The sequence below is a fragment of the Danio aesculapii genome, chromosome 3 (genome assembly GCF_903798145.1).
Source record: "Danio aesculapii chromosome 3, fDanAes4.1, whole genome shotgun sequence".
NCBI classification, from domain to species: Eukaryota; Metazoa; Chordata; class Actinopteri; order Cypriniformes; family Danionidae; genus Danio; species Danio aesculapii.
The window spans coordinates 11,012,912-11,036,059 of NC_079437.1; the positions used below are offsets into that span (position 1 = coordinate 11,012,912).

The 23,148-nt window shown below is 40.8% G+C and overlaps 1 protein-coding gene across 1 annotated transcript; it reads left to right on the forward strand.

Annotated features, from left to right (window-relative positions):
- The first annotated feature begins 1,152 nt into the window (after window positions 1–1,152).
- Window positions 1,153–22,350, forward strand: LOC130217963 (Fc receptor-like protein 5). Its single transcript, XM_056450094.1, is given in 13 exon segments — window positions 1,153–1,183; window positions 1,710–1,745; window positions 2,095–2,379; window positions 19,907–20,086; window positions 20,089–20,112; window positions 20,115–20,177; window positions 20,248–20,310; window positions 20,313–20,381; window positions 21,116–21,302; window positions 21,379–21,641; window positions 21,886–22,080; window positions 22,083–22,124; window positions 22,220–22,350. Coding segments are annotated over 13 exon segments (1,569 nt in total).
- Window positions 22,351–23,148: the final 798 nt, after the last annotated feature.

Consider the following 23,148-nt stretch of genomic DNA (forward strand, 5'->3'; position numbering starts at 1 on the left):
GAATGTGAAAATGACTGGCAGTTGCCGTCTCTGCTAAAATTAATTTAACAGCAAATTTCTTTTGTGTTTTTTCCCTTTTCCAGCTCAAGAGAGTTTTATTTAAAGAATTAGTGAACCAAAACATGAAATCAATAAGCCTACTTGTCTTCATATCATCCACTAGTTTAGTTCTCTCTCATATTAGACTGCACCTGCATGCACCATGACCTGATGTGGGGACCATATCTCTGGACTATTGCTTTCACAATTTCACAATTTTCATAATTTAATTGCTTTTTCATATTATAAATATCTAAATTGTGTTCTGAAGTTTGGAACGACACGTGTTAGTAATTAGTCAGAAAAAAAATCAGTTATTGGGTAGGCTAATCCTTGATGAAAACTTGGGGGGGGGGGACAAATTCTTTCTGAAGGGGCAATGCCCCCTTTTGGCCCGCCCATTACGAATATGTAAATTTCTAAAAACCAATCCATCAATTCTAAAACAAACAATCCATGAATCAGTAATCAGATTCCAAATAAAGTTTTAAAATGCACATAATCAGATCGACATCACTTATACAGTACATATTACATGATTACATAATATTCACACAATAACGCAGTACATTATTTGATGCACCCAATGTTTTAAAAATCTAATATTCTATTTATAGTCAAAAGAGTGTGTTAATGAAACCGTAAAACTGAAGTGAGACGAACATGGAAATAAACCTGTAGTTGTAGTTTGATTTGGTTTGAGGTCTTATTCAAAGTGAGTGAGAAGCAGAAGTTCATCACTTCATCTGTTTCTGTTTCTACCATCATGAATACAGATCACACTATTACATTAAAGAGCCATAAAACAATGTTTCATTATTCATTTAGTTCACTATATTATTTTTAAACTGCCAACATCTGAGAAATTAAATTTGATATTTGATCCTGAAAACACTTGTGTACAATCATGGCTGTTGTTGGTCAGTTTAACATATCTGAAAACATGTTATAGGATTATAAAAACATTTTCAAAAGATCCTCTGTAACACATGAGGTAGATTTGTGCATGTTTAATGTGTTGTGATGTTTGTAAAGATCAGACTGCAGGTTTCAGGAAGTCTTGAGTCTTTAACACAGTCTGTTTCTTCAAGCGTCTGTCATTATTCAGTCAGTATGGAGCTCAGTCATCTTCCTCTTGTGCTCTGTGAGTATTATTTTCTCTGGATGCTTTTCAGTGGATTTTAATGCTGTTATATTTGATATCAGATCATGTCTGTTTTTTTTCTGTATGATGCTCTCAGAGTTTAAAATCTAATATCTACTTTATGATGAAAGATCAGCCAGAAGTGAGCTGTTAGTGCTGTTTATGAAGAAGTCAATGTATCATTACATTTGTTTTTTACTCATTTATTATTTATACAGGGACAATGTACAACATAACATGTTGTGCCAGAGTTAGCTATAAAGATAATTTACATCTGTAGTCCCTGGGCAGGAAGTTGTAACAAAATTAACAGTAAAAAAATAATGCAATATACACTTACAGTTCAATACATACAATACATCATTGTCAATAAATAAAATCAAATCAGTGACTGCATATCTGATTTTGTTTAGGCCAAATTTTAAGATTGTCTACAAACTGCATTAATTTTTAGCTCTAGTCTAGATCAAACAGCCCAAATCATAAAAAAAATATGTCTGATGCAAAATACACTTTGTGCTTTTAGTGCTGATTTCAAACATTCACTCTGAGGACACTGAAGGTGAGTGAATTTACTTCATAATTCATAACATATCTGTGAATCTACATGAACTGTGAAAACTAGCATTCAAAAGGATTATTATGATGCTTCATGTTGATATGATCTCAATTTCAACTGTGAAATAATTCTGTAAAATACTTTTTATGTTCTATCCAAGCTGTTCATCCACATGATTGTGTGAGGCACTTAATAATTTAGCTTCCGGCTAAAACACTTCTGTCAATGTTCAATCATATTTAGCTTCTGTGTTTTGCAAACAAAACTGTTCAAACCTCATGCACTAAAAACAGCATATGATTATATTTATTACATCACATCATTTTTATTGTGAATATCTGTCATTATACAGAAAATCCTAAAGCCAGTGTGAGAATTACTCCTGATCTGCATGTGTTCAGAGGAGAGTCAGTCACTCTCAGATGTGACATTAATGCTGAAGGAGTCTCTAGCTGGCGGTACAGCTGGCGGTACAGCTGGTATAAAGAAGGTTCAGCAGGTGTATTCGGATATTTACGGGAATATATATTAAAGGTTGTTACTAAGTCTAACACAGGTAAATACTTCTGTATTGGCACTGAGAGTAAAGGTTCACGCAGATCACTAATGAGTGATGCAGTTCCACTGACAGTATCAGGTGAGTTTGATCATCTCTTCATATGCACACAAGTTTATCATGTTATTAATGAGGGATTTCTCTATTTCAGACAGAGCCCAGACAGCTTTAAGTGTTTCTCCACAGAACTGGTTGACTGAAGGAGATTCAGTGACTCTGATCTGTGAAGTTTACGGCTCCTCTACAGGCTGGACATTCAGCTGGTACATGCTAACTCAGTCAGGTAAGTTATAATGTGCTGTAACACTTTACAATATATGAATAATGATGGATTAATATGTCATCTAAACATTACTTCATTATAAACTAATTATCAGTTAATATATGTGCTAATTGTGGGGAGGGGATGGAGATGAGAGTTATACTATATTTGAGTTTACTCAGGGAAGTGACTCAATTAGAAAAGGCACGTTGGTTCGTTTCCCTTTAAAAGACAAAGAAGAGACGTGGGTAATTACAAAAGTACAAAAATGTTTATTCCAATAAAATGTAAAGGTTTTTAAAAACACATCAGAAAAACTCCAGCTTCAAACCAATCAGGAAAACAATTAGAAAAACAACTAAATCAAAATAACAACAGGACTGAGGTTCCCACTGACTGGATACAAGTAGACTGACTTTCCCCCGGCTCAGGCTCACACCACAGTGCACTCGAATCACACTATCAAGCACTCAGTGTTCCACAGCACACGGTAAAGAAGCACCACCACCAGTTTGGAAAAGACCAGTCATCACAGGGAAAGGCCTCAGTTTCTGAAATAAATCAAAATTAAACTAATAACTCAAAATAAGAAATGCACAATAAGTACAATCCAACAACAATACGTGTGTCAATCAGGTGAACAATGTACTTTCTATAATTAAGTTGAGACACCTACAGCTTGGACTCACAGCATCTCACATACAAACACACTCTGGATGCAGACACCAACATAATTGACGAAAATAATAATGATGATGATGATGATAATAAACCCACAAAACGAAGATCTAAATAACTTAAACAAAAGGAATGCTCTGCATAAATTTAATACAAAGAGAAAAACCAAACTGAAAATAATATTCACCAAACGCAAAACAAAAGCAGAGCACAACTAACACAAATCAATACATCTCAAAAAACAAGCAAACAAATAAAGCGGAGCACAAAGCAGTACAGTACTAATTAAAAGCGAAGTCCCCTTTAAGCAACAATGGTGATGAGTCTGCGCACTGGGGTTAGCAGTGGCAGCGTGGTAAAAACAGTGGTGGCAAAAGCCCAACGACCTCTGATAAAAACAACCCAGGCTCATTCCGAGAACGTAGTCCCGGGGACGTTTCTGGAGACCGCGAAATACGTCCCGGGAGGTACGTATTTGTGCAGTTTTGTTTTCGCGAGTCCGCAAGAGGCCGCTGTGCACGCTTTTTCCCGCGCCGTTCTCGCGTAAACCCGCTAGAGGCCGCTGTCGAACGACCTTCCGCTCGTCTGCCTGTCTTCATGACGGAATGATTGACCGTGCGACCGGCCAATCGGCTGACCCACCCTCCTCCGTCCCCAAACCCAACCAACGACGGTTCACAAAAGCCGCCAGAAAAAGAAAAGCCCTCGTCCGGTTTTACCACGTTTTCGGATTTTGACCACATTCTCACCCTGTGACGAACTTGTTCGCTCTTATTTTTTGGATTTGTTTTGTTTTCTTACCTGATTCCTGGAACCGCTCTTCCCCGTACTCGAACCCGGTCGTCGTCGTCGTCGTGGTCAGCCCCTCTCTGCCCCGAAGGGAACGGCGTCACACCGCCCCGCAGCGTTCGCTTAAAAAAATGAAATGCAGCCGTACGTACCCCCGCTATGTATTTCGCGGTCTCCAGAAACGTCCCGGGACTACGTTCTCAGAATGAGCCTGGGTTGGATAAAAACAACTGCTGCGAGGCATTTTCCCTTGTTGTCAGACAGCATCTTGTGCTGTTTAAAAGACGCATCGTCATCGCTAAAATCAACATTTTCTCTTTCTTTCAAATATATAACCAGCCCAAACAGTTGTAATTCACCAAAATATTTGACACTCACACACACGTAGCCTACAGTACTGTCCCACTGACACACTGATTGAATAAGTGTCACAAAGTGAAAATAACTGAAGTTTATTTATAAAGCTACTATTCCTAAGCTACTATAAATACCATAAGTTCCATAATACCTCATGAGCTGTAATGTATAACTATGTCATGACTTTACTTGGAGGGGCACATCATCATTAACCATCCTTATGCCACGTCTGCTGTAGTGCCATCTTGTGGTCTTCTAGACACTAGTTGTGTTTTGGTTTTTGTTCCTGTTTTGTGGTTCACGTGATCACTAATAGTTTCCAGCTGTCTGTCATTGTCTAATTAGTGTTGTCTTTTATAAGCTTTGTTATGTTGTGCTTAGTTTGCCTTTGGATTTTTGCTGTTGCTTGTGCACTCTGTTCACACGATTCTGTTTTGTCTGGTTCTTGTATGGTCCTAGTCTGCTCACTGACTCATCGTTTGGTTTGTTTGTTGTTCACTTTATTTATGTTTTGTCTTTTGGTCTTGTTGGATTTTTGTACCTGGCCTGTCCCTTATTTCTATTAAAACTTCATGCTGCACTTGGATATATCTGTATTTTGTAATCAATGCAATTGTTCGTGTTTTTATTGCAATGCAATAACTTATTTTATTTATTATAATTTTTGTACATTTTAAATGTTATACTGCATTTAAATTAAACGATTTTAAGTAGTGTTTCTAATAATTAGGAAATTACCCATGGCAATTCATGTAATTCAATTCAATGTAATATTGTTTAGTATGTTTATCGTCGGCCCACGGCTCTCAATGATATTGGTTTTTGGCCTTTCATGTAGTGTGTGAAAAAGTTTGGGCACCCCTGATCCAGATGATCATGTCCTGTTTGTCTAGGTGTAAGATCTCCGTCTCCCTCTAGTGTCAGTCAGACATCACAGCAAAACCAGAGTGAAGTGGGACACCAGACACTGCTCTCTGGTCAGTCATGACGGCTTTATATTTTTACACCAGTGTTAACATTAAAACTGTATTTTCTGTGTGACTGAATTCTAACTTTGATGGTGAAATAATCCAGGAAAAAGTGTTGAAAAGTCATTAATGAATCACTTACAGGAACTACTTAAAGACAGAAGCAGTACCGGTAACAGCTTTTATCTTTTTTATTGGTTTTAATTCTAAGATTCATTACAAAATAATAAATATTGGACATGAATTATGTATTAATCTTTTATAGAAACTGCACATACATATGCAACATATGAAGACATATGCAAAACAGGTAAGTCATGTAGTCGCAGTTTATTGAATCAACTTTAAATCAAAGATTTCAAGTGAAAGGTGAAGTTAATTTTTTTTTCTGCTGTTGATTGTAGACTGTGAAAGTGGAGCTGAACTCACCTATGCTGAGGTCGAGCTCAAATCTACAAAGAAAAATGAAGGAAAACACAGATAAAGGTAAAGTACAATATAAATCTCTGCTCTCATGTTTTCATGATCATACATTTATTCATATGTTTGATGTGCTTTTACTCATACAGAATAAGCACTAGTGATAATAAATGTTGTATTATTTTAGGGAACAACACTGAGAATTCTGACTGTGTTTACTCTAAACTGAAGCTGGAAACACATCAGAGTGAGTGTCAAACTAAAAATCTGTGAAAGTTCACTACAAAAAAAAGTTCATTAACATTCTAAGATAGCTTAAAATACTGAATATAACAATGAAAGTGTATAATTGAACTCATCTGTTTTCAGGTGTGTGACGCAGTAGGTAGTGCTGTCGCCTCACAGCAAGAAGGTGCTGGTTCGAGCCTCGGCTGGGTTGGTTGGCGTTTCTGTGTGGAGTTTGTATGTTCTCCCTGCGTTCGTGTAGGTTTCGGGTGCTCTGGTTTCCCTCACAGTCCAAAGACATGCGGTATAAGTGAATTGGGTAGGAAATTGTCCATAGAGTATGAGTGTGAATGAGTGTGTGTGGATGTTTACCAGGGATGGGTTGCGGCTGGAAGGGCATCGCTGCATAAAACGTGCTGGATTAGTTGGCGGTTCATTCCGCTGTGGCGACCCCAGATTAATAAAGGGACTAAGCTGAAAAGAAAAATAAATGAATTTTCAGGTGCTGAATGTAGTGATGTGACGTACGTTTAGGTTAAACAAATATCAGTCCCAGGAGGCTGATGAGTTTAGCTTGAGGATTTGGTAGAGAATCAACAGGATCATCAGTGGTTTATTATTCGTTTTTACTTCATGGTATTACTTCACGGCAGCGCTGATATTTTGTCTCACAGTGCTTGAGGAAATGATCAAAAGTATAGTCATATTCTTTAAACATTACATATTTTGCAGTTGCTATATAATCAAATATGCTCGTCATAGCACACCTAGATTTTTAATCTTTAGACTATGATGCACTGAACTGTATTCTTTTATTACTGTATACTTTTGTACTTTTATTGTGTCATTTGTGAATACACCTTTCCTACTACAGTTATTTTTGTGTCATTCTTATAACATTTATAAACCTCTCACACAACTAAAATCTGACCTATTTTAAGCTTGGTTACCTGCTGTTGAGGCTGAACACGTGATAGCAGAACTTCACTGAATTAACATTGAATCAACAGTTAAAAGGTTAAACTTCATCTGTTGAATAAGCAGTTTTACCCCCTCAAATAATGTTTTATCAATGAAAGTAATAGATTGAACAACACAGACACAATGATGAAGTTAATGAGATAATTAAGTGATTAACTGAGTGTTGTGCTGCGGCCACACTACAGTTTGTGCATGCGAAATTCTGTTGTTTGGCTGCGAAAATAGGCGGGATTAAACAATAGGATTAGACATTAAAAAAAGCAAGCGACTGGTCCATGTTTAAATTTCTGTCCAGAGAGGTCATGTTTTGATCTTCAATTGGTCTCACGCAATCACGTGATGCGATTTCACAGGTCAGAGTTCACCAAGCTTGAGCTTTCCAACGCAGCGAACGGCGAAACTTGTCGTGCGTATGAATGGAAATCTATGGGGAGAAAAGTGCAGTGTGACCACAGATTCATTCAGAATTGTTAATAAACACCTGCTAACAAGCAGAATCAGTGTGTGGGTCTAGTTGAGGGCTCTTGTGGGCTAAGTGAGGGCCAGCACCAATAGGCCAATGTTTTGTTAGTGATCAAACTCTCAATGGTCCTGCACAGGCAGCTTGCTAGGGCCTTTATGCTGGCTCTAAGGGACCCTTTAAGGACCAGCACAGGTTTGTTTCGAGGGATGTATGCTAACTATTGTGGTTTGGATGCTTTTTGCTTTGACTGATTGGGTTTACAAAGGTTTTTAAAAAGATACTTTGGGTATTAGAAACAAATATTGGCTTTGTGCTGAAAAATATATTTTAACGAGGTGTTTCGAGGTACATTGACTAATTATTGACTGCAAAGAAGACAAGATACTCTGAAAGAAATCAATATAAGTCTATTTACATAAAATGCAACAAACAACAACAATATTACAATAATCAAAATGTGAGGATTTGAACTTGTAATGCCGAATCTACTGAGAGGTTGTGGTTGTACAGCGAAACTGCAATAAAGTGCTCAGGTTTATTTACCTTACACATTTGTGTCTGTCATTTTGTACTTGTGAGTGACATTTTACAAATACAATTCAAAACAGTTGTTTTGATTATTGTCTGTGTGTGCAAATCAAAAGATTGAGCTATTCATATCAGAGTGTAAATTTCAACCCACACTAGCTTTATTAGCACACATACTAATATTATTAGCACAAGTTCTCACTTTAGATTTGCAAGCTCTATGTTTGCTAATGATTTATTATCACAGCGACCTTCTTGCTGTGAGGCAAAAGTGCTAACCACTGAGCCACCATGCACCCTAAAAGATGTAGTGTTAAAATGTAATATGCAGTGGCACAATATGGTAAATTTAGTCAACAGCATTTAAATTTAATTAATATAAGAAAGCTGATGAGACTAAAGACAAGCCAAAGAACTATTAAAGATTTTTAAACAAATTAGACTGAATAAATTAAGTATAATAGTTTAACCAAATTAATTAAAGTCAAATTAATTTAGATTAACAAAGAGCTGAATTAAACTGACAATTGATTTAAACCTTCTCAGTGCATCTGTAAGAAAAAGAGGAAGTCGGTCAGCTTTGCAGACTGGTACAAGAGGTGTCAATTATTTTATGTCACATGGTGACACAACTGATGTTTCTGAAATGCAGGCAACCAAAATAAATTACACTGTGACCTTCAAATAAACCAATAAAAATAAGCTTAATCTGATACGATTATAATGCACACATGTATGCTTAGATTATTTTTAGTATGGTTGTTGTTTTTAAAGAACAAACGCCTAAAATATGTTACCCTCAGAAGAGACATAACGTCGTATATAAGGGTCTACACAGATGGAAAGTACTAGCCGTTCACACCTCGTACTCTCAGTGAGCAGTTTGAGCACAAATGGCTGCCCAAAGGTCAACTTAATATTTCAGTTGATGCAGACATAAAACTCTGCTGATTGAAATAAAAACACAAAATAACAGAGATAGTAGAACGTATAATGAAACTTAATTAATAACACACTTAATATACTATTAGATTATTATGCATATAAATTTCTACAAAACTTGGATGTTGGTCAGTTTAAAATAATCTGAAAACATATTAAGATTATAAAGGTTACTAATAGATCTTCTGTAACACATGAGATATATTTGTGTGTCTTTAATATGTCGTGATGTTTGTAGAGATCAGACTGCAGGTTTCAGGAAGCCTTTAGTCTTTAACACAGTCTGTAGCTGCGTCCCAAATCGCATACTTATGAACTATTCTACGCCATTTTGTAGTATAAATAGTGTAAGTAGTGCGTTTACACTGAAAACTCTAAAAATAATAAGTGCACGTTAATTACCCGGATGATGCACTCATTCAGCTGGTAAAATGAAGTGTGTAAAGATGGACACTTAACACTCTAACGACTGTAGTTTTGCTCACGTAGCGGAAGCTATCGGGCGCACATGTTGGATAACTTTATTTATTTTGGATTGTGAAAGCAAAAATCTCCTAAAACAGTGATTATAGCACCTCCCGATGGTGAATGCGGTTATACTCATGGCAGGTATTATTTGATAGTTTGGTGATTTATTTCACTGATTTGGCAACCGCTAAACGTCATAGGAAACGGTTTGAATTTCCGCTTAGTAACAAAAACATTAGCGCTACATTTGGAACGACACTACATACATATACTATGCTGTTGAGTGGTAAGTGCATAAGTACATCGTGCATGAGTGTATAGTGTGCCATTTGAGAAGCAGCTTTCTTCAAGCGTCTGTCATTATTCAGTCAGTATGGACCTCAGTAAACTTTCTCTTGTGCTCTGTGAGTATTATTTCTCTGGACGATTTTATTGGGTGTTCATTGCTGTAATATTATAAATAGGATCCAGTAGTGTTTTTGTTTTATTTTTCATGCTGCTTTGAGATAATAAAAGACAGCTTTAGTCCATGATATTGTAAGAGTCTAAATGATCACATGCATTTGTTTATATGATCTTTTTCACCAAAGAAGGTTCACACAAATTCCAAAGGCAGATATTGATTAGATTAGAGCCTGGTGTGTGGACTTTGGGGGTTTTAGGATGTGGTCACATGTTAATTGGTCAGTTTGAATGTTTCAGGATTTGGGCTTTGGTACATGGTCAAGAAAAAGACAAAATATGTGGTAAACTTTGCTCTGCTTATTTTCCTGGCTTGTCTTTTTTCTGGTCTGCGCTGTCCTGCTCTGCTTCTCTCCTGATCTGCTCCTCTCCTGCTCTGGAGGCTATTGACAATTATTGTCATTAAATCATTTCATATTCAAGTATTTGTGAATTACTTTTGATTTAGATTAGATTAGATTCAACTTTACTGTCATTACACATGTACAAGTACAAGGCAACGAAATGCAGTTTCGGTCTAACCAGCAGTGCAATAGCAGCAAGTGCAGGATACAGGTATAAGTTATAAAGTGCAGTTATAGAAAAATTATGGTAATATTTACAGATGGATGTACTATGAACATTATATATGGGTTGTATTAGCTATGAACAGATTTACAATAATGAATATATGTACAGGATGCTATTAATAGCAGAAGTGTGCAGACAGATAAACATAATTACAAATGTCCATGTGCTGTGGGTATGTACAGTTCAAGTAAATGAATCAGTGCAATGAATATGTGCAAACTTTAAATGTGCAAATGTTAAATAGTGCAGTGATTGTGCGGAGTATAAGTTAGAGGAGTGTGGGGGGTGTATCGGGGGGCAAAAGAGTCAGTGAGGGGCAGAGTTCAAAAGGAAGAAAGCTCTGGGGAAAAAGCTGTTCCTCAGTCTGCTGGTTTTTGTCCGGGGGAGCCTGAAGCGCCTGCCGGAAGGCAGGAGAGAAAACAGTCTGTGAGCAGGGTGAGAGGTGTCCTTAAGAATACTGCATGCACGGCGCAGACAGTGTTTCTTTTGGATATCCTCTATGGCTGGCAGTGTAGTCCCTGTGATGCGTTGGGTAGTTTTCACCACCCGCTGCAGTGCCTTACGCTCAGCAACAGAGCAGCTTCCATACCAGACCGTGACGCAGTTGGTCAGGATGCTTTCTATTGTGCACCGGTAGAAGTTCACCAAGACAGCTGATGAAAGCTGGTTTTTCTTTAGTTGCCTCAAGAAGAATAGGCGCTGGTGAGCCTTCTTGACCAGGCTGGAGGGTTGTGGTCCAGGAAAGGTCCTTTGAGATGTGGGTCCCCAGGAACTTGAAGGATAAGACAGGCTCAACGGCCATCCCAATGTGGATGGGATCATGTGAGCCTGTTCGTCGCTTCCTGAAGTCCACAATGAGCTCCTTGGTCTTGTTGGTGTTAAGGAGCAGATTATTGTCGGTGCACCAAGTGGCCAGATGCTGTATCTCCTCCCTGTAGGCAGTCTCATCATTATTGCTGATTAGACCAATCACTGTGGTGTCATCTGCAAATTTGATGATGGTGTTGGATCTGTTCACAGGCCTACAGTCGATGGTAAATAGGGAGTAGAGGAAGGGGCTCAGCATGCAGCCCTGTGGTACACCAATGTTGAGTGTGACGGTGGTGGAGCAGATGTGGCCTGATCTAACATTCTGAGGTCTGTTAGTCAGAAAGTCCATAACCCAGTTGCAGAGAGACGTGTCGATATCCAGGTCTCTGAGTTTGATCAGTAACTTAGAGGGTATGACAGTGTTGAATGCTGAGCTGAAGTCAACAAATAGCATTCGTGCATAAGTGTTTTTATTGTCCAGGTGTGTGAGGACAGATTGCAGGGCATCTTCTGTGCTCCTGTTGCCACGTTAGGCAAACTGATGTGGGTCCAGTGTGGATGGCAGAGAGTCTTTCAGACATGCCAGGACCAAGCGCTCGAAGCACTTCATGATGATGGGTGTGAGTGCTACAGGGCGGTAGTCATTCAGGCATGATGGGCTGGAGTGTTTGGGCACTGGCACAATAGAGGTGGTTTTAAAGCATGTTGGCACAGTTGCTAGGTTAAGCGACAGGTTGAAAATGTCTGTGAATACCCCAGCGAGCCAGGAATACCCCAGCGAGCCAGGAATACCGTCTGGTCCAGCAGCCTTACGCACATTGATCCGACTCAGTGCGATGTAGACTTCTGAGGAGGTGAGTGTGATAGGTGAGTGGTTGGTTGAGGAAGTGTTCCTGGTGTAGGGTTCTGTATTGTCTCTTTCAAAGCGGGCATAAAAGTCATTAGCTCGTTCAGGAAGGAGACTTTTGTGGCTGTGGGGGTGGACTGGCTGGGTTTGTAGTTGCTGATGGCCTGGATGCCCTGCCACATGAGCCGAGGATCAGAGTTGGAAAAGTGCTCCTCTAGCTTTAGCTTGTAACAGTGTTTGGCCTTTTTGATGCCCCTCTTCAGATTAGCCCTGGAAGTGTTGTAGGCCTGTGCATCCCCTGATCTGAAGGCAGTGTTGCGTGCCTTCAGTAGGAGGCGCACCTCCTTGTTCATTCATGGCTTTTGATTTGGGTATGTGGTGATCTGTTTCTGGGTTGTAACACTGTCTATGGTGGTGTTGATATATTCCAGAACAGAGGAAGTGTACCTGTCAATGTCTGTGTGAGAGCCACATATGGCCTGGAAGCAAACATACTGGCCACACTTTGATAATCCTTGCTGATGGCTTCACAGGTTGATGAGGGGTGAGTACTTGGGGGTGAGAAACAAAGAAAGGTGATCTGATTGACCCAAGTGGGGGAGGGGGGTCACAGCGTATGCTTCAGCCATGTTTGTGTAAACTTGGTCTAAAGTTTTGTTTCCCCTTGTGTGGCAGAAAATGTTTTGATGGAATTAGGGGAGCACTGTCTTTAAGTTTGAGTGATTAAAATCCCCCGCAACAATAAAAGCAGCCTCCGGGTGAGCAGTCTGTTGTTTGCTGATGGCTGCATGAAGTTCATTCATAGCAAGCTTGGCATCAGCGTCGGGAGGAATATAAGCAGCAGTTATTATGGTGGAGGTGAACTCCCGTGGCAGGTAAAACGGTCTACATTTAACCAGTAGAAATTCCAGGTTAACAGAGCAATGTCTCCCAACGACGACAGAGTTTGTGCCCAAGCTTTGTTAATATAAATGCATATCCTCTGCCTCTGGTCTTACCGGAGTCATCCGCCGTTCTGTCTGCTCGGAATGTTTGATGCTCCGTTAGCGATATAGCTTGTCTGGTATCCCGCTGTAAACTAAATCTGATACAAATATAATGCAGAAATATTCTTACACCTTAAATATGCGTTAAACTCAAAAGATACATAAAGGTGCATATAAGGGTCTACACTGAATGGGAAATTAATACCAGAAATATTAGAATGTATAATGAGACATATCTAACAACACGGTTAATATAGCATCCAATCATTATAAATATGTAATTTACAAAACCAATCAATCAATTCCAAAGAAAAATCAATACATCAATCAGGTAATCAGACTCCATTTTGTAATAACTTTTAAAATGCTATCAGATTGTTTGTTAAAAATCAGATAGTTAGCAGTATACATTACATGATTACATATTAACACAACTGCAGTAAATTATTTGATGCACTCAATGTTTTGAAAGCAGTAATACTTCATTTATAGTCAAAAGAGTGTTAAAGAGACCATCAAAATGAAGTGAGTGAAAACAGAAAAACTATATAGTTGTGGTTTGGTTTGGTCTGTTTGAGGTCATTTTACCAGTGAATGAGAAGCAGAAGTTCAACACTTCATCTGTTTCTGTTTCTTCCATCAGGTTATTAATACAAATCACAACATTACATTTAAGAGCCATAAAACAATGTTTCATTATTCATTAAACTCACTGGGATATTATTTTTAAACTGGCAGCTGTTACGGAAGCAGACGGACAAACAAGGGGAGTAAGTATAAATGATGTTTATTACAACAGTTGAGCAAAGTTGATAATAATAGAGCGTTGAATGGAGTTTGGAGGAACTGATGATCCTCTCTGCCAGATGGGAGGACAGACACTGAAGGATGACCGAATGCACACACCAGAGGACTTGCGGGGAAGACAGACTGACGAGACACACAACGCTGACAGGACCAGGGAACACTGGACAGACTGGAAGGAAACAGAGTTAAGGTAAGTATATTTGCTGAGATCGCAGGGGAGTGAAACCAGAAAGTGGTTCACTCAGAGTCCGCTTCGTAGGAACGAGACCGGACAATGAGTGAAGTGAGGTGTGTGCTTATATAGTGAATGGAGTGATTGGGGCAGCTGTGCGTGGTTAATACTCAGGTGAAGGTGCTCGATGCGTGATGTTGGTGGAAGAGCCTGGCCAATCCGTGACATTACCCCCCTCCCCAGGGCCCGCTCCTGAGGGCCTGAACCTCCGACGTCGTGGTGGTCTACCTCGTCCTCGAGGTGCTGGAAATTCTGGGTGATTGGAGTGGAACTCTTCCGTAAGTACGGGATCTAGTATATCGGATCTGGAGACCCTGACCTCTCTTCTGGACCGTATCCTTCCCAGTCGACGAGGTATTCTAGTTGACCACCACGACGCCGGGACCGTAGGATGTCCTTGACTTGGTAGATGGCCCCTCTTCTAACATCAGTGGGGGAGAGTTCCTCTTCATGGCCAGGCTCTGTGGAGGGAATCAGAGGATCGTGAAAGGGTTTGAGAAGGGACACGTGGAATGTGGGGTGGATTCTGTACTGTGGTGGTAACTGTAACTTGTATGCGAGGGTTGACCTGTTCCAGGATGGTGAAGGGACCAACAAATCTGGGACTTAATTTCGGGAGGGCAGTCGCAAACGATATCTCTGGTGGAGAGCCAGACCTTCTGTCCTGGAGTATAGATGGGGCCTGGAATCCTCCTCTTATCCGATACCTCCTTTGTTCTGCGTACTGCCCTCTGGAGATGGTGATGAGCATCGTCCCAGACTCTCTCGCTCTCCCGGAACCAGTAATCCACTGCGGGGACATCAGATGGTGCGCCATCCCAGGGGAAGAGTGGAGGTTGGAACCCTAGGATGCACTGGAATGGCGTGAGTCCGGTGGTAGGTTGCCGCAGGGAATTCTCGGCGTATTCCGCCCAGCCCAGAAACTGGCTCCAGGATTTTTGGTGACCGTGACAGAAGGTCCGGAGGAACCGCCCCACTTCCTGAATTTTCCTCTCTGTCTGGCCGTTGGTTTGGGGTGATAGCCAGACGAGAGGCTTACGGTCACACTAGGAGTCTGAAGAATGCTTTCCATAGTCTGGATATAAATTGGGGTCCTCGGTCCGAGACTATATCTTCTGGTAACCCAAAATTTCGAAGACGTGGTTGAACAGGTTTTCGGCGGTCTCTAGGCTGTGGTAGACCTTTCAAAGGAATCAAACGACAGAATTTAGAGAATCGATCTATGATGACTAGAATGCAGGTGTTACCTTCAGACAATGGAGGTCTGTCCTGAAGTCAACTCCTAGTGGACCAGGGCGGTTTGGGATGGGCAAGGGATGGAGTTTACCAGCAGGTAGATGGCGAGGACTCTTCGACATAGCGCATTCTCTGCAGCCTTGGACGTATCTTCTCACATCCCTCGCCATGTTCGCCACCAAAATCGTGGGATAGCAGCGAGAGGGTGTTGTTGGCCCCAGGATGTCCTGTGCCCAGAAATGTATGGCTGGAATGAATGAGATCTACCGTTAATTTTCAGGGATGAAACGTCGATTGGGGGGACAGCCCGGCGGAGTTCTGGATTCTGGAGTGGCGGTTACTGTAGGAGCGGACCATTGGATGGACAGATAGTGATCTGATCGGAAAGGATTGGCCGGTGTCTCAATTTAATGCTGGTCGTTGAATTCTGGAAAGTGCGTCTGCTCGGATATTCTTTGATCCTGGTCGATATGAGATAGAGAACTGAAATCTGGAGAAGAACAATGACCAACGGGTCTGACGAGGACAGAGTCTTTTAGCATCTTTTAGGTATTGGAGATTTTTATGATCTGTGATCACCTGGAACGAATGTTTTGGCCCCTCCAACCAGTGTCGCCATCCTCCAGGGCGAGCTTGATGGCCAGAAGTTCTCAATTCCGATGTCGTAGTTCCTTTCCGCCGGGCTGAGCTTCCGGAGAAATAGGCACATGGATGGAGTAATGGAGGAGTACCGTGGTACTGGGACAGAATGGCTCCCACTCCGGTGGTCGATGCATCCACTTCGACTACAAACGGTAAGTCAGGATCGGGATGAGTCAGCAGTGGGGCTTGAGTGAAGGATTCTTTGAGGTCTTGGAAGGCTGCGGCGGCTTTGGGAGGCCAGGGTAGTGTTTTGGGTTTGTTTTTCAACAGGTTGGTGAGCGGAGCGGTGATGAGACGTAATTGTGGATGAACGTCGATAGAAGTTAGCAAATCCTAGGAAACGTTGGAGTTCCTTTATGTTTTTGGTTCGGGCCAGGAGATGACGGAAGTGACCTTCCTCTCGTCCATACGAACCCCTCTCTGATCGATGATGTACCCCAAGAACTGAACAGATGGTAAATGAAAGGAGCATTTTTCAGCCTTGAGGTACAGGCGGTGTTTCCTGAGGGTTTTCAGGACCTCTGCAACGTGGTGGCGATGTTCGGCCTCACTCCGGGAGTAAATCAGGATATCATCTATGTATACAATGACGAAGAGATGGAGGAACTCCCGGAGGACTTTGTGGATGAAGTTTTGGAATACGGAGGGGGCGTTAACCAGAATAGGGCATGACCAGGTACTCGTAGTGTCCAGTAGGGGTCACAAACCCAGTCTTCCACTCGTCCCCTCACGTATTCTCACCAGTTATAGGCGCTGCGGAGGTCCAACTTGCTGAAAATTTTGGCGGATCTGAGTTGTTCCAGGGCTGCCGGGACGAGAGGAAGGGGATAGCGGAATTTGACTGTACCTTGATTTAGGGTTCTGTAATCGACATGGCCGCAGCCCCCATCCTTCTTAGCCACGAAGAAGAAACTCGAGGCAGCAGGTGACGTGGATGGACGGATATACCCCTGACTCAGAGCCTCATGGATGTACTCCTCCATTGCCTTGGTCTCCGGAAGGGACACGGGTAGATCCTACCTCTGGGCATAGGAGCATCTGGAAGCAGGTCTATGGCGCAGTCCCATGCCGATGTGGAGGTAGCGGGAAGCTCTCTTGGGGCAAAATACATCCTCGTATGAGGAGTAGATCTTCGGGATCTGAATGGATATTTTATCGACTGGACTTTCGACAGACGTGACGTAGACGGTAAGGGGTCTTTGAATTTGTAAGGGTAGATCGGGAAAACAGCTGGATCTGCATTCTTCTCCCCATCTCTTAATTTCTCCTGTGCCCCAAGAGAGGAGGATTCGTGCTTCACCAGCCACGGGCGCCCTAAGATGATATCCATCGATGCACCCTCCAGAACCAGAAATTGAATCTCCTCTTTGTGGAGCAGTCCTACTTGGAGATTGATAGATTCACATTTTCGATGGATACGTGCCTGAGAATGGATATCTTTGGTTATGGGCTGAATCTGGTAGACGTGCGTCGAGGCTTCGGTGTTAAGCTGGAGTCGGCGACAGAGGGCGTGCGAGATGAAATTTCCTGCTGACCCGGAGTCGATGAGGGCTGTGACTGAAACTGAGGCAGAAGGGGTAGTTAACTGGACATTAGTGGTGAGAGGATGCTTTTCAATAGGAGAACTGAACAAACTCACCACAGAGCGTGCTGGACGAATGGGACAGTCCAGCCTGACATGTCCTTTGGCACCACAGTACATGCACAGACCCCGGTCAGCCTCCTCTGTCGTCGGTGATCGTGAGTCTACCAGATTCTATGATCATGGGTTCTGGTTCTGGAGGGACGGCTGGCTCTGGCGAACGGAGGAGTGCTTGGGATACTGGTGGAGGATCATGCTGGTAGACCCTCAGACGATCGGAACAGCGCAGAAGTGTTGGATGAACTTCTCCAATCCCATCGTGTCGTCGAGGGCGGCCAGCTGTAACGGAGGCTGGGCTCTAGTCCGAGCCGGTAGGTTGTGAGGAGAGATCGCTCATTCCATCGCTAGCAGCAGCCAGAGTTCGGAACCTGAGAGCATAATCCTGAGTGGACATGGCTCCTGTTGAGATGGTATACTGTTCTCCAGCTGCTACTTCAGCATCCGCGCGACCAAAAACCTCCTTGAAATATTGGGTGAATGAACTGAATGGAATTGTTACCGGCCCGACTGTTTGCCAGATGGTTTCAGCCCACCGAAGAGCCGACCCAGAGAGAAGGGAGATGATGAAAGCGATTTTGGACCGATCTGTAGGGTATAATCGGGTTGCATAGTGAATACCAGAGAACATTGGAGAAATCCATTGCACTCTCCGCCCCGCCAGAAGGTAGGGCGCTGGTCGAGCCATGGGATGGATGAGTGGGTGGACGGTGAAGAAGTGCTCGGTGCTGGTGGTGCTTCGGGAAGTGGAGCAGATGGTAATAGCACTCTCTTCAATGAATCCACAACTCCTGAAGGGATCGTGAGTGCTCATGCTGTTGGTAGTTGAAGGTCCGGTCTTCTGTTACGGAAGCAGACGGACAAACAAGGGGAGTAAGTATAAATGATGTTTATTACAACAGTTGAGCAAAGTTGATAATAATAGAGCGTTGAATGGAGTTTGGAGGAACTGATGATCCTCTCTGCCAGATGGGAGGACAGACACTGAAGGATGACCGAATGCACACACAGAGGACTTGCGGGGAAGACAGACTGACGAGACACACAACGCTGACAGGACACCGGGAACACTGGACAGACTGGAAGGAAACAGAGTTAAGGTAAGTATATTTGCTGAGATCGCAGGGGAGTGAAACCTAGGAAGTGGTTCACTCAGAGTCCACTTCGTAGGAACGAGACCGGACAATGAGTGAAGTGAGGTGTGCTTATATAGTGAATGGGAGTGATTGGGTGCAGCTGTGCGTGGTTAATACTCAGGTGAAGGTGCTCGATGCGTGATGTTGGTGGAAGAGCCTGGCCAATCCGTGACAGCAGCATCTGAGAAATTCAATTTTATAACATTTGACTCTAAACTTATGTACAAACATGGATTTTGGTCAGTTTAACATTATCTGAAAACAAGATTTTAAAGGTTATTAAAAGATCTTCTGTACACAGAGGTACATTTGTGAGTCTTTAATGTGTCGTGATGTTTGTAGAGATCAGACTGCAGGTTTCAGGAAGTCTTGAGTCTTTAACACAGTCTGTGTCTTCAAGTGTCTGTCATTATTCAGTCAGTATGGAGCTCAGTCACTTCCTCTTGTGCTCTGTGAGTATTATTTTCTCTGGATGATTTTTTGTGGATGTTCATGCTGTAACTCATAAATAGGATCCAGTAGTGTTTCTGTTTTTATTTTTTTTTGCTGCTCTGAGTTTACAAGCCATCTCTAGTCCATATAAATGTCAAAGATGAGCCGGAAGTGTGCAGTTAGAGCTGTTTATGAAGGAGCCGTGAATATATCACTATGAAATTTGTTTTGTCTAAACTGCATTACTTCTTCAGCAGCTAATTCTAGTCTAGATCAAACAGACAAGTTTCTCTTTGTGCTTTTAGTGCTGATTTCAAACATTCACTCTGAAGACACTGAAGGTGAGTGAATTTACTTCATAATTCATAACATATCTGTGACTCTACATGAACTGTGAAAACTATTGAAAATGAGTGTTTTGATGCTTCATGTTGATTTTAAATTGGTCGTTGTGCTCTAGTTAAATGCATTATTTTTGTTGTTTGTTTATATCTCATTTTCTATTGTGAAATAATTTTGTAAAATAATTATTTTCTATCCAAGCTGTTCATTCTCATTGTGTATGGCACTTAATAAGTGACTATGACTTCAGACTAAAACACTTCTGTATAATCAGATTTAGCTTGTGTGTTTTGCAATAAAAATTGTTCATGCCTCATGCACTAAAACAGCATATGATTATATTTATTATATCATACATTTTATTGTGAATATTTGCCATTATACAGAAAACCCTAAAGCCAACTTGACTATTACTCCTGATCTGCATGTGTTCAGAGGAGAGTCAGTCACTCTCAGATGTGACATTAATGCTGAAGGAGTCTCTAGCTGGCAGTACAGCTGGTATAAAGAAGGTTCAGATTATGCATTCAGTGAATTACAGGAATACACATTAAGGTCTGTTACTGAGTTGACGCAGGTAAATACTCCTGTTCTGCACTGAGAGTAAAGGTTCACGCAGATCACTAATGAGTGATGCAGTTCCACTGACAGTATCAGGTGAGTTTGATCATCTCTTCATATGCACACAAGATTATCATGTTATTAATGAGAGATTTCTCTATTTCAGACAGAGCCCAGACAGCTTTAAGTGTTTCTCCACAGAACTGGTTGACTGAAGGAGATTCAGTGACTTGATCTGTGAGGTTTACGGCTCCTCTACAGGCTGGACATTCAGCTGGTACATCATACTCGTTCAGGTAAGTATAATGTGCTTCTGTGGAGCGAGAATTGTTACATTATGTTAAATAAATCGATTATGTCCACAAATAAATCTAAGTTTCCACAAAAATGTACATTCTCAAATAATGGAATGAGACAATAATGCAGGAGTTTCACAAAATCTTTAAAACAATTCATCAAATTTGTGTTGCAAATGACCTGGCAGAGTTGTGTTATGATGTAGAACAGAAATAATCTTTACTGCTTAACATTTACTTATTTTATTGATTTTAATTATGAATTATACGTGTGGACAAAATAAGCATTTCAAAGCATTCGAGTATATAATGTATAAATAATATATGTATAAATGCTATAACAAGTCCCAGTTTTGGCCCACTCACCTACATGAAGCACACTAAGAATTGCAGGATGTTTTTCCAGAAACGTTGTGTTGACACTTGTTGATACTTTAATTATTAGCACATTTATTATATTTGTGACTGTAATTGATTTCTGTGCTTCTCCTGCATATATTATTATATTCCATTTTTAAAACTAAATTTGACGTTTTTGTGGTCACTTTAGGTTTATTTGTGGATCAGAATCTATTTATTTGAAATACTGCAACATTTTGCCCGTCAATTTCATGTAGACACCTAATATAATATAACTGCCTTCAAACATCACATAGATTAGCTTCAGTCAATGTCATTCTTTCTGTATTCAGAAATAACTGATAAGACTGAACATCTGTATATTCTCACTTTACACAGACTACAGTGATCATTATTATTTTTATTATGAACCGCTCTCAGACAGCAGTAGAGGAGCTGAAGGAAAATACACTGTCAGTTCTGTTGCTCTAAAACACACAGGAGTTTATGTGTGTGAAGCAGAGAGAGGAAAACCAGCCTATAAAACAGAAATGAGCAACACACAGCCACTGTGGGTCACTGGTGAGTTTACACAGAACTGAAATAATTGGATCATATTTCATATGAATAAATTAAATATTTATAAATTATTGCTGTCTCAGGGTTTCTCCTCCAGTCTCTCTGGTCATCAGTCCCAGCAGAGCTCAACACTTTACATCTGACTCTCTTTCTCTGAGCTGTGAAGACAAGAGTAACTCTACTGGATGGAGAGTCAGAAGATACACAGACAAGGGATGGATGAGTGATTGTTCATCAGAAACAGGATCTACATGTACAATCAGCCTCACCACATCAGACACTGGAGTTTACTGGTGTCAGTCTGAGTCTGGAGAGAATTATAATCCTGTTAATATCACTGTACACTGTGAGTCTGAGCGTCTGTATTTATTCATTTAAATCAGATTGAGAGCTGAAAGCATTAGACACAGTTGTGAATTGGTCTAGTGAGCAGAAAACACAACAACCACATAATACTGCATAAACTACACGGAAAAACTTAATTGTCACAAAAAAAATCAACCTATTTTAATATAAAGATCGTTATTTAATTTTCTCTTGAATAATGTCAGCACTCTGTTGTGTGTGTTGATGTTTGCTGTGTTTGGTAGCTGGTGTGATTCTGGAGAGTCCTGTTCATCCTGTGACTGAAGGAGATACTCTGACTCTACACTGTTTATATAAATCTACAACTCCAGCAAAGCTCAGAGCTGATTTCTATAAAGATGGATCACTCGTCCAGAGTCAAACCTCAGAGATGATCATCACTGCTGTCTCAAAGTCACATGAGGGTTTCTACTACTGCAAACCCCAGAAGGAGAGTCACCCAAGAGCTGGATCTCAGTCAGAGGTGAGAGTCTCTGAAACTTTCAGCTCATTTATTCCTTCATTTGTCCTTGTTCAGATGTAGCGCATGATAAAGTGCTCGTGTGTCTCTTTTTTCAGCGTCTGGTTCAGATTCTCAGATCTCTGTCTTCAACATACTCAGTTCTGGTCTGGCATCTTTTCCATATCTGCTAGTGACAGTCGTGCTGATTGTCAAATGCTGTAGAATGAGAGGAAACACGACTGAATGATCTATTATTAGTCACTGTTATAAGTATTGGGTGCTGTGAGTTACTCAAAACCATTCATTACCGTAACCAAATTACACGAAAAAATAAAGGGGTTGCTGTTAATTTTTAATGTAATGAATATACAGTTGCTCATAATGTACATACTGTAAATAAATTCAACAGTTCTGTATTAATCAGACAGTTATAATGAGAGTAAATCTTTATTTGTGAAGATCTTTTGCATTCTGTTTGTTTCAGTTAAAGACGTATAAATTTATCAGACAATTGCACAACCTCAATGAACAATGTATTTAGAAGGAAATTAACTGACTGATTTATTAACATGACTGTATACAGATTAAATAATACATATTTAACTTTTTTTAAGTAAAACATATTTTTAGTAAATTTGATGTTTGTTATTCAGATATTTTGCAGAGTAATTGTTAAGAAGATTGTGTGTTATTGTTGTAAAAAAGTAAATGATTGAAAAAGAGGAGAACCCAGTCCAGGAGACTTGAAACAAGCAGAATTCCTTTATTGAGACTTGTTGGTTAATCTGCAGTCAACAGCGTCATCAGAAGTCCATGTGTCTACAGGAGCCTACTGGAGGTCTGCAGTCTGCGAGTTTTATCACAAGTCTGATTTAAGACAAAGATCTCCTGTCTATATTGTCTTAGGAGGAGGAGAGATGGCTTAACAAAGCATGCAAATTCAGTATTGATTCAGCATGATAACCAGCATATAGGTGTTAGAAACCGACCCAGCTACTGACCACACAAGTTAATCAACAAAAGGGTTTCTGTAGCATGTAAGCAT